The sequence below is a fragment of the Neodiprion virginianus genome, chromosome 1, assembly GCF_021901495.1.
Source record: "Neodiprion virginianus isolate iyNeoVirg1 chromosome 1, iyNeoVirg1.1, whole genome shotgun sequence".
In the NCBI taxonomy this organism is placed as follows: domain Eukaryota; kingdom Metazoa; phylum Arthropoda; class Insecta; order Hymenoptera; family Diprionidae; genus Neodiprion; species Neodiprion virginianus.
Window position 1 is genome coordinate 26,949,671 of NC_060877.1, and position 12,269 is coordinate 26,961,939.

General features: G+C 36.8%; 1 protein-coding gene and 1 long non-coding RNA gene across 6 annotated transcripts in view; one reads left to right on the forward strand and one right to left on the reverse strand.

Moving 5' to 3' along the window:
• Positions 1-12,269, reverse strand: part of LOC124309250 (protein bicaudal C homolog 1-B) — a 44,350-nt gene that overhangs the window by 10,411 nt on the left and 21,670 nt on the right. For 4 of the 5 annotated variants that reach the window (XM_046772834.1, XM_046772924.1, XM_046773006.1 and 1 more), the window contains exons 4-5: positions 10,527-10,596; positions 2,265-2,344 (exon numbers count right to left, since the gene is read on the reverse strand). In XM_046772834.1, the coding sequence (XP_046628790.1) occupies positions 2,265-2,344; positions 10,527-10,596 (150 nt within the window). Of the gene's footprint in view, positions 1-2,264; positions 2,345-10,526; positions 10,597-10,705; positions 11,281-12,269 lie in introns of those variants that run through there. The other variant, XM_046773085.1, reaches the window with a different exon arrangement.
• On the forward strand, positions 10,116-10,602 carry LOC124309550 (uncharacterized). The gene is made up of 2 exons (XR_006909255.1): positions 10,116-10,286; positions 10,462-10,602. It is a non-coding gene; the product is annotated as an uncharacterized LOC124309550 (long non-coding RNA).

Below are 12,269 nucleotides of genomic sequence, written 5' to 3' on the forward strand. Positions count from 1 at the left end.
TACACAGATATTCTGGCGCCAATGAGTCTGCCGCCCACGTCACACTGGCCGCTTCTCGCGAGCCTATAATACGCGAAACAAATATCAGGTTCCTTGATTTATCAAAAAGTATTTACAATAATACGCTGATACGGGGTCTTGCGCGTCATCTCGATGGGTAGGAAAATTGGCGACGAAAAAAAAAAAAAATTAATATATCATGTGTTCAACACGACTGAAATGTAGTGCTAATTTTCGTTTAATCGTCATTACGTAAGACGTAAACGTCAATTTTCCTGACAGAAAACAAATACTTTATCAGTCGTACGCACACTGACAACGAATACCGATCGGTACAATGAATCGGTAAGACAGCTTGACAACTGTGTCACCGCCACCGGTTTAAAAGTTTCACATACGCGAAAGAAAACCGATAAGCGCGTATTCTAATCAACAATAATGTTGAGTTCAATTCGGAGCAGCGTGTATATGATACGTAACTTAGATGCATCTGAATTATTATGTAGATTACGTATACGCATGTACTCGTTACATGCAGTGGAAACTTTACGCCGTTGAAGCTGAGATTGCGTTATTTTATAATTAAAACTAGTCTACATATTCGTTACAGTGTCTGTTGCATCTCGTAATACGTGCCTACGTACATACGTACGTACTATTATTCCGTTCATCGAATACCGGATATGATCGGGGACAGAGCCCTGCAGGGGTGTCACATTATTTTTCTCCGGCATTGAAACAACCAAATATCACCTATAGCACACCCTCTCCTAGAGAAATAACTAGCCGTATATAATATACCAGCAGACGTCCGATTGCGAGTAGGTAAAATGTGGTCGTCTGACTTTGTTAATTGTCGGAGAATGGTAATTACAACGTATAAGATTACGAAAACTCCGCGTATATACGACGATCGTTTTTCCTCCGTCGAACGGTAATCTCACACCGATTGTCAGTAAAATCCCTCGACTTATACTCTCCAATTCGCAAATTCACACACCGGGTAATGAAAAGTTATTACATTTCATACGGCGGCGGATGTAAGTACGATATGTACATTCATTGCAACGTCAACCGATGGCTGAGAGAAAATATTCTCTAGAATATTTGAGTACCGACCCTCGAGTATAAATGAATGCATTATGCAAATGATAATGATCGACGAGTATTCAAATTATACCTAATAGACCAAACCGACAAGTCGAAAGATCAAATGGCTTGAAATCACCCCCCTCACATTATAGAAATCTCAGAGACATATATATTATGCGATCGTACAAAATATAAAAATATACCTTATACCTTACACATTATGTATTAGTATGACACGTTTCAATAGTCGGCAGCACATATGTGACAGCCTGTAGCTGCTGCAGCCATTCGCGTCTGTATAAATAATTGCACCGTTTGTTTGTTTTGCATTTTGGATGAACGGAATATCGAGCTGCTTTTATCATTCTTCGATTTCTATGAATCGACATTATTTTTCGCCTAAAATTAAGTCATTACAAACTCGATCTACTCACTGTATAAAGATCTGCACCCTTCGGTTGCGTCTTCGAAAATTTTTTGCCAGAATTTAATGTTTGGGAATTGGGCAACTTGTGCCGCGTCTGGTAAACGAGATCTTAAAGACGGTATATACATATATGTAGGAGTGGATAGTCGTTGCGTGCATAAATTCTAAATTTAACGATTGTGAGTAACTTTTACGCGATAGGTATGTAAATCTTGCCGTCACTTTGCGATAACTCTTGATAGAATGCTACATCTTCACCGTATGTGAAGCAAACTTATTAAGTTAACGTTAAATAAAAAGGCTGGACCGTCTTGGTGGAACAAACAAATAATCATAATTTCGTTAACCCAACTATATATCAATTGCTAATAAATCGTCCCTATAAGTGATAATTGTCTAGTAACTTGATAATTATTGATTTCATGAAACCTTTGTAAATATATCCACCGGTAACAACTATATACCAGTATTGATCATTTTAACAGATTAACGTTTGAATCCGGTAATTATATCGTTTAGCGGTTAAGGAGACAATTATTATAAACGATTCGGTTAAGCGAATAAGTAGTTTTTTTTACCCCTCAACGTAGAGTTTTGCTAACTAAAAATCGTAAACCTGAACAATATACAGATCGCAATAATTTGCGGTAAATTCACGATTTTACAGTTAGTCGGCACAGTTATGAAATAATTGGGAGTGAATTCATAATCAGAAATCCATATCTAAATGCCATATCAAACTCACCCGGGTGTCCAGTACTTGCATAATCTTCTCTTTGGCTGCTTTTACGTCATCCTGTCGACCGGCAACCTTTATGTGTGGATCTGGAAGATCATTAATTTATAAATACGTTGCAAGAATACATAATAATGCAGTATGTAAATACCTACGGGGTGGGAATTAAAACTCGCTAGATTTGAAGCAAATCGATAAATTTCAATGGTTTACATTTTACGTACAACGAATCGAGATTCAGTGTGATATAAAAACACGCGGACAAGAGGAAAATTTCTCAATCTTTCATCCGTGATCGTAAACATGAATTACAAGGAAGGACGGGGGGGATGGGGGGAGACTATTCTCTATTTTACACGGATATCAAAATCGTCCGCTGTCAGTCAATGTTTCGTAATCATAGGTATATTTCAATAATTACATTCACGCACGTTATGCGTATTCACACGCACATAGGTATACCTATATACTTATCTATATACAGGGTATTTTTCAACGATTTTGAACATCGTACACTGAACATACAATTAGCAATTCCCTGGGGCATATTAGTGTCGAAAAAACCACCGTGGACAAGTTTTCCCCCTCCCTCGAATAAATGGTCTTTGAACATAGTATACGGTATTTAAATATATTCACCTACTGTGAATAATATTTTTCACGTTTGTTCTACAGTGTTGTTATTATTTTCTTTTTGCATTCGCTTATTCCGGATCGATTAGCACGGGACGAGACCAATTGGGCAAATCAGGCCACCGCAGACATTGGTTAGAAAACTGTGACAATCGGCAAACACAGCCAACTGTCGCGGACAAGTTTAATAAAGCTTATGGGATAACATTTTTGGATGTTTTCTATAATCAAATTAGCTCAGCTGCGTTGAAACGTTTTTTTTTTTTTTCTTTTCCTCAGCAAGTCGTAAACATAGTGCCAATATTAACTTATCACCGATATTCGTTACTACATAATTTATGGCACGTTACATTTTTTATATTACCGAAAGAAATTTTTACTTGTGGTTATTATTATATAATCGTAAAACTATTTGCATTTTTTACCATCAACGAAACAACTAATTCTGCAGCTACGTGCAAGATGAAAATGAGTTTTGTGACTGCAATCAGAAAATCTGGTACATATTTATGCCATTCTTTTTTTTTTTATCATCACCTCACACTAAATTTTCTTGCATAACTATTGGGATAATTTAATGTTAGTGCAATGATCGATCGACGTTTATGCTTTATTTAACTGAAGAAATACAACGAACTAAACGGACAGATTTAATCTCACAATAATAAGAAAATTTTGTATTTAATTAAAAGTTTGCTATATAACATCGGTATATAATAAATAGTTATTCTTGTTGGATGTTTTTCTGTAATCCAAAAAATATTGTAACCGCATTGTGTAACGATTCACAGATTACTAAAATTTTCCAGTAACTGTAGCGAATAAAATTTTTCTCGATAATATACAACAAGTTTCCTGCAGTCAAATAGTATGAAGGATTCAACATGGTCTGCAAAAAGAGCCGTATGATCTTCCTGAAAAGATTCTCAGAATCACGTTGTACGAATTCGTTGGATATATTAGATATTCGCGTGCAAATTCTGCAGCATCATCGTTTACGTAATACACGCGCCATGCCGAACACATTATTCTTTGAATTCATGAACGAATCTCACATCTGCGATGCAGAGCCTTTGGTGATTATCGTTCCGAGGATTCGCGTTACTTGTGCTCAATAATCGAAAGTTGAAAGTAAGAGAGAAAAAAAAAAACAAGCGGCTTTGGGCTGGCCACGAGCCAGCCCTCGAACTTTCCATTCGCGCACCGGAGGTTCCAAGTTCACAGAAAAAAATAAATTAATATCCAATTCAAATTTTCAACTACAAATTCCGATTCGTGATCAACGATTTAAAAGCCCTCACGTACCATATTACATGAAAATATGACAATTTTTTTTATTTTTAACCACTCTAATGGATCCACCGTTACAGATTTTCGAAGTCTGACCTTGGATTCGTCATCGGTGACCCAAAAACTATCCGCCTACTAATTTGTACCAAAGTCCAAATATTTTTAGATTTTTCTTCCACCATTCGCCACTTTGGGTTTCGCAAATTTAACCTCAACTTCGTAATCATTCATTCACCTAACAAACGTTCGAGTACTGATTTTCCAACAAAATCTAAATGTATTTAATTTTCTTTCAAGCCGCTTGAGTACGCCAAATTTAAATTTTGCAAATCTCAGTTTAGATTCGTGATTGACAAGCCAAGAGACCGTACGGTACCAGTTTTCATTTAAATCCATCCATCCTCAAGATATCATCTTTATTTTGTTTTTTGGAATTTTGATATTTAATTAATTGAAAACATTCTGAACCGATCAACGCCAAGATCTAATCAGTTCTACGATTGAAAAAGCCGCGTCGATTGAAATAAAAATCATTGAAATCCGGCAACTCATTCTCGAGATATGTTCCGACAAAAAAATTAATCACATACATACATAAATACACACACACACAGGCGTCAATCCGAAAATGATCTGAGGAGATTCTCTAGATCTCGAAACGCTTAGATCCAGTGAAAATTCATCATTTCATTTTCGGTGTGATTGCAATAACTTCCTTTTTTCCATAAAACCTTATGATTTTTGCGAAACAGTTCAACTTATGAATTTCAGTGATTTGTCGAATATCATAGCAGTATATAAAGTATACCGATCAGCACGTTTGTACCGAAGAGAATAGAATTTTATTAGCTTAACTAAATCGTTATCGATTCAAATTATATAAATTTGCAATGTATACACGCTATATATCAGCTGCAACCGGCCATTAAATTAGTATTTTTTAGGTCACGTAACAATGAATTATAATAGCAATGATTTGAGTTGAGTCAATAGAATATCGGGTACGTGTCATTGCGTGACAATCGAATTATTCCATCGAACTGTATAACGTGCTGCACATCGACGGCGATTATATTTTTAAACTATCCCAGTGAGCGTGAAATTCATATGAATTTTGATACTACTGCGACACTCGACAGTTGTTTGACTGATTAATTCTATCGACGGTTAGACGTTGTGATGTTCCATACAGATATAATATAATCCTGTGAATCTGTACATTTATGTGCCACCTAAAAGCCCATCATTGGATATTATCGATTCTCGCTTCGTTAAACATATTCCACAGTATATTTATATAAGTCCGTAACGCTAATCGATTATCCGTTAAATATTACAGATATGGAAAAACTCGAATGCTGATGTAAAGTCAGAAAATTAATATTAGCTATTGTATTTTGTTATTTACGTTATTTTCCAGAAGCAAATGAAACGTAATTGATAGGAATAATATATTCAAAGTTCAAATTTCGACTGCGTAAAATTGCGCAAAAACTGGCTGCTGAATCTCTCAACGGTATTACCTATTTTGTATCTAAATCGCTATTTTGTAATGTTTAACTACAAACGCGGACAGATTACACCGGTCAACTCGAATTTTGAGTCTAGATTCTAGATATCAAAATTTGATTCTTTTCTCCACGTAGTAACTAAACTGATAAAAGAAAATACAGTTTCATAGGATAAAGTATGCTTTTGCAGAAGCCAGAGCTATATTTCGGATTTTAAGAAAAATTACCTATTTTCTTAAATATTTATTGCAAACAACAACTAAACAAACTTCGGTATCTCACTTAAATCACTTATATTCAAAAATTACACAACTGTTGCAAAGAAAAAGGATAACTGAATAAATTTAAATTCATGCATGAGAAAAAAACCATGCAACCATGGCAATTTCATAATTGCATATACTTAGCACAGGTACGTGGCGTGTTTTTAAAACCCGACTTCGAATAAAGTCATAACACGCAACTTCCGCATTAATATATTATTAATTGTACGAATTATTTTCGAAAATTCAATTTCCCACGCATGTGCAGCCTATCGCGTGATTCAGCTCTTATTTCTTATTCGGCAGCATCGCCAAAACGATAGATATTCGATATAACATCGATCACGAATCACATATTACTTCTTTAACAGCAATTTTATTTTTGACCTGTCAATGAAATTACATTCCGCGTCACGTACCTCACAATATTCCGTTATAAAATGCTAAATTTGCAAAAAGAAAGTTGCGTTGCTGATAATTATTATTCAACGATTATTGCCGACGAAAATAGTTATACGTATGACACGCGTAAACCGTGGGGTGAAAATGGATCGACCATCTCTGTGTACGTAAGAACGTCGTTCGCTCCACATATTAATTATGTGATAAAAAAAATTTAGAAATTGTTATAAATGGTAAAGAAAGTATAAGTAAATATGCAAGCCAATGCCGAGGAAGTGCCACCGACCGAATCGTATTACACGTCGCATATACCTAGACCTATAATGTGGCAGGTCGTCGTCCCGGATCGTCGCATCGAGAGTGCAATAGAACGATGACCTATAAAACGGGATAAGTCACGGTGCAAGCGGTGCACGAGTGCATGGCCGTTGACATTCCACGTTCAACAATCTTACGGAGGTGCGATGCGCGAGGAATAATTTAATCTTTCATTTGCCTAACGAGGAAACATTTGAGCAGTATCACGGTCTCTGTCACCTCTACGGTGGCCGTACTTCTAGAATTCAGGCAGTTTGTTGTTTATCTTTGGCAGAACTTCTTTATACGATGAATGAAAACTTCTGACCAAATTTCATCCAAAACAAGAAGGGGTCGAGTACAACCATTGGTCGATTTGACATGGAATGACCCATGTTACATTTATTTTACGTCGTTCTTTCTTTAGATCGTAATAAACGTGTTTATTATAATTACTCGTGTAACACCGGTTGCGTATACTTGTAACTTTTACGAATCAACGGCAAATTTTTCATATTCACATTTTTCTTGATACAAGCTTGTAATCGTACAACACGATAAGTTTGAGTATAACGGACGAGGTGACATTTATAAACGCTTGAATAAAGGTCATATAAATTTCAGAGTGCGACAATATTTTTCATTCAATATTTTAGATCATATAAAAACCACATACATACATCATACCTGTCTCAACTTAAAACGTGATGTATATAACACAGTAATAACAAATTACACAATTCCCGCAAAATATTTATATTTTATCGAACACGATATCTTCTCCGGATGGTATGAAAAGAAAGAAGTTATTATTATTACTGGCCGAACGAAAGAAGAAAAAAAAAAAAAAGAAAGAAAGAAATTCTGCTGTGACGCGACGTAATACGTATCATGAAACAAACACTCATAGTTGGGTGTAAGTGTAACCTATACACCGTGTTGTCTTTGTCGAGAATTTCTACTTTCAAACTGCACTTGCAACAGCAGAAAAACCGGGAAATGATTATTTTTTCTTCCACATAATAAACAGGGCGTTATACGAAATATTCTTCGGAAATGAATGAAATATCCGTAGCATTCTCATATATATATATATGTAATCGTCTTTTACATATGTTATATGACATGGTTTATTTGCAGCATATATATATATACATATACGATGAACGGAATGAAAGTCGACGGAACTTTGTTCAAGAACATATCTGTCAATGTAATAATACCTCGTCTTTTCGGTGCACGTTTCAGGATGGTTGCAGAGAACAGAGAAACTGCTGTCAAAGCTTTAAACCGACTGAAACCACTGTCCCAAATACCAAACGAATTATCTATTTCAAGAGTCAGAAACGCTGCGAGATTCGAAAATGTTGAGGGCGAAAGTTTAACACCCGCCTCGAATAGAATAGGTTTGAGTATTTAAACTCTTGCGTATACGTATACGCGGATAGGAGAATGCATCCACACAACACCTTGGCCTATATTATATATTAGCGGTATAGGTACAAAAAATTTTAAAACTTGCGTTCAAAATACGCGCGCCTTTCGCACCGACGAAAGTATGACGTTATATATTAACGATTATTAACATTTGATATAACAGAATATTTTTAAACAAGTATTTTGTAGTTCGAATACTCCGTTGAATAATCGATTTTTCGAAAACGACATCAGCTGATAGTTGCGAGCGGCATCGGGTCTACAAGTTGTAAATCAAGTGTGCATATTATCGTCTTCGGGTAACGAGCTTCGACGTAAAAGTTAGATATACTCATATAATTGTCATTTCAGCGAATGTAGGCATATTACTGTTCAACAAGCGTAACCGCTAGCCGACAGGGAAGTGTCGGTTGGTTGAAAAATAGCGATAAAGATCACTGCTCGAAGATTCCATTTCGAATACGAAAATGGAAAATACTGGAGTTGTAAAGAAAAGCTTATGTATTCATGTGTCGTTTCAAATTGCTTGAAAAATCATTAAAATTCCAGCAGATTCGTTCGATTTCATTCCGCGACGAGTGAATTTAAATAGCAAACAATTTTCTACCAATAACAACTAAAACACGTTCTCTTAATCGTTATATCTTTGATTTGAAAAAACTACCCCGATATTCTAAATGAAGAAAAAAAAATTATTTTATGGAAAATAACCTTCCGAATAAAATGAGTCATCGTAGAACATAATCGAACGGATCTACATCAGATTTCAAACAATTTCACAAGCTCTAAGCAGCAAGCATTGATATCTAATCTTTCGATTATAATTCCGGTACTTCATATTTTTGTATTTTAATAAGATCAACGTAGTTTAGGAATAGAACGATTTGACAAATTTTGTGATGTACGACTATTTCGTAATAAAATTGATAAAATGTATCGACTTTTATCCAACTGCAACTTCCTAAATTTACAAATATCTGAATTCAAGGCATCGATTGTTTGCACCTTCCTCAAAGCCCGAGCCAACTTTGACGAATTGCGATATCGGACACAAGACTGCCGCCAACTTCTTCGCATATTGATTTCCTGCTGTTCCGAAAAAGAACCGCTGATTCTACGCGATGTACAATCTCGTATCGAGAAACCGTTTCGCATGCCCAGGTCGAAAGATTATCCCAGTAGACTTGCGAAGCGAGAGGTTATATATATATACATATATATATATACATATATATATATATATAAAAACACACACACACGTATATATACATATAATACACGTAGTGAAAATCAGGAGCTAAATTGGCGATAAATGAAGACACAGAACGGATGATAATCCGGGCGACTGCCTCTTCTGGCGATCGTAATAGTCATCTCTACCAAAGCTACACGCGTCACGTAAATTTCCACTATATCTCGAATGCATTATCGTAAGCAGCAAGTTGTGCGTGTGTTTGCACGAAAGACCTCGGCCAGCTGATACGGCCTCAGTGCTCAGGGAATAGTACCGGTGTCTCTGATTGTCAGCAAAGAGGAAGGCACGAGGCGAGTCACCGAAAAGTTTCCACGAGTCTCTTCCCTTCTCCCCTGGATATTCTTTCGAGTCGTCGCAGTTGCAACGGTTAGAGTAACCTAGTGTTAGCAACGGACTAAGTGTGGTAAGATTGTTCCTGACGCAACGCTCTTCTGCGTATATTTTATACTTTCTACGCAGATGTAAGACGGTACCACGGTAAATAGGCGTAACGAATTCTTAGCCTTTATAAACTTTTTCACCAGGCTCCAAGTATAAACAAACTTTTCTTGCCATCCTGTCTTCCGCATTCGAACAACTTCCGATAAATTTTCATTGATGGGAATAATCGTAGAGACGAAGGAAAATTCGAAGCGTATCAACGACGGCCATCTTGATTTTGTGCATCAGCGTTTCGTGGCATACGAAATCATTCTTAAGTAATTTTATTTTTCTTATATTCAAAAGTTTGACTGATGATTCAGCGGACTTGCGCTATTTCAGGTAAAACTGAGAAAAAACGTTTTTGAGAATTACGATCGATAGAAGGGTTCATCCTAATTTCGTACATAAATTACACCGATTACGGAATGGAAATTTCCCTGGTTGTCGTTGTCCACCAACGCGTGCCATTCGACAAATTCAACGACTTGATTGGTGTGGGTTTCTACAGCGTTGACGCTAGGTATGTCGAGTGGAAATTTTCCCAAAGGAAATTGCGCAACTCCTTTGATTTATACACAACTCAATGGCGCACCGAATAGCTAACTGGTACAGGTCATCTCTGAAGTTATTTTGTACAGATAACTCAATCTTTTAGACAATTGTCACGATAAATCAATGAGTTCTACTACATATAGGTATATACCAATGACTGATCGCAAGTACGTACATTCGCAATGGGATTCATAAGAGAAACACTCACCTTTCTTTGACTTGGCACCGATCTTCAGTCGCGAAGGCCATGTGATGAACGTATTCGTTTCTTCCATAACCTGGAAGAAGAAGACGATAAAATTCCAACGTTATCAACCGTACGAAGATACGTGAAAAACGGGAAGATACGCTGATTCATATACTACGAATTGTTATAACGATCATTACCACGGTCATGGTCGGTAATCGATGAAATCTTTGCCAAATTTTCCCCTTCGATGCGAAGTTCGAATGATTAATCCCGTTGGGATCCGGCGTAAGTGTTACAGTAAATTTGTACGGTAGTTGAAATTATACAACGATAAATTTATCCTCTCGATATTACGAATGAGGTAAGAATCCAGCGTTTCAACCGACAAGTTTTTCAACTCGGCTATTCTTTTCCTGATGAAAAATTGGCCAACACTAATTATCGTGAGCGTCAAAAGCCGCTGATGTCATTTTAGAAAGCACAACGACGTGATGTTAATTATTTTTTGCAATCAAAGCGTACAGAGCTAACTCTGACACAATTTGTGTTTCTCGCGAACAAGTCGCGCAAGAATAATAAAAAAATTTCAATTACACGGGTCTAAAAATGAAGCACACTTTTTCCAACACCTCTGCAGGATAAAACAAAATGCACGCACAAAACGTTTCCAAACTTCTTGAACCTCGCGCACTGCATCGCCGATCATAAACGATCAGCGCAACGTTTCCATCAATGTAAAAAAAATTTCCACCCGTCGAAAAATATCACCAAAGATAGAAAAAAAAAAAAAAAGAGAGAAGATATTCAACAAAAAAACAACGCCGTTCGATAAAAAATTAATTTCCCCCTCCACCAACGCTATATTCAAACACTTGTAATGAAAAACACAACGCGCACTACTCGAACCTTTGTCAGCTTGCTGCACCCGACAAGCTGTAAACTTTTAAGTTTATACACCTATAATGTACCAGCTATCACAGGTCACAATTTCTTCACTTATACTCAAACGCGATAAACATATGCAACAAAGTTTATATACATATGTATATAAATATATATATATATATATTTATATATATACAGATCAAATTAGGGAAAACGTGCAATTGCAGCACAGGAAACGGATAGGCAGCGAAGCGGGTGGAGCTGACAACTCGCCTCGAGCACTTCGCACACGACTGACTAATACTCAAGATAATGTAACGGGTTGAGAGAGTTTCTCCGAGGCTACGTGTTCCCCACCAACTATACTTATTTTATACCTACTCAGCTGAGCGAGCCGCCTCCCCCCTCCCTCTCTCTCTCTCTCTCTCTCTCTCTCTCTCTCTCTCTCTCTCTCTCTCTCTCTCTCTCTCTCTCTCTCTCTCTCTCTCTCTCTCCCGCCCTCTTCCTTTTAACCGGGTCGTCCGAAGGAGGAACACGGTGCACTGTTGCATTGCAGGTACAAATGACACGATATAATCATCCGAAGGGGATCGACGTGCACCGTGATCTAGGAATTTAATATTGCCTGCGATAGGTATATTAACGGTCTTTCCGGGTTACCATGGAAGTACAAGGTATGAGAATGGTGAAAAGCTTGACGAACGAGGATGAGAAGATGATAAAAAAAAAAAAAAAAAAAAAATTATACCGAAATTCGGTATAGTTTTCATCATTCATTTTTATGCACATGAGGCACAAATATACATGTGCGTTCTGAGATTCTGTTGCTTTTTTTTCAATATCATTTCTGGGTACTGTGACACTGAATCATATGAA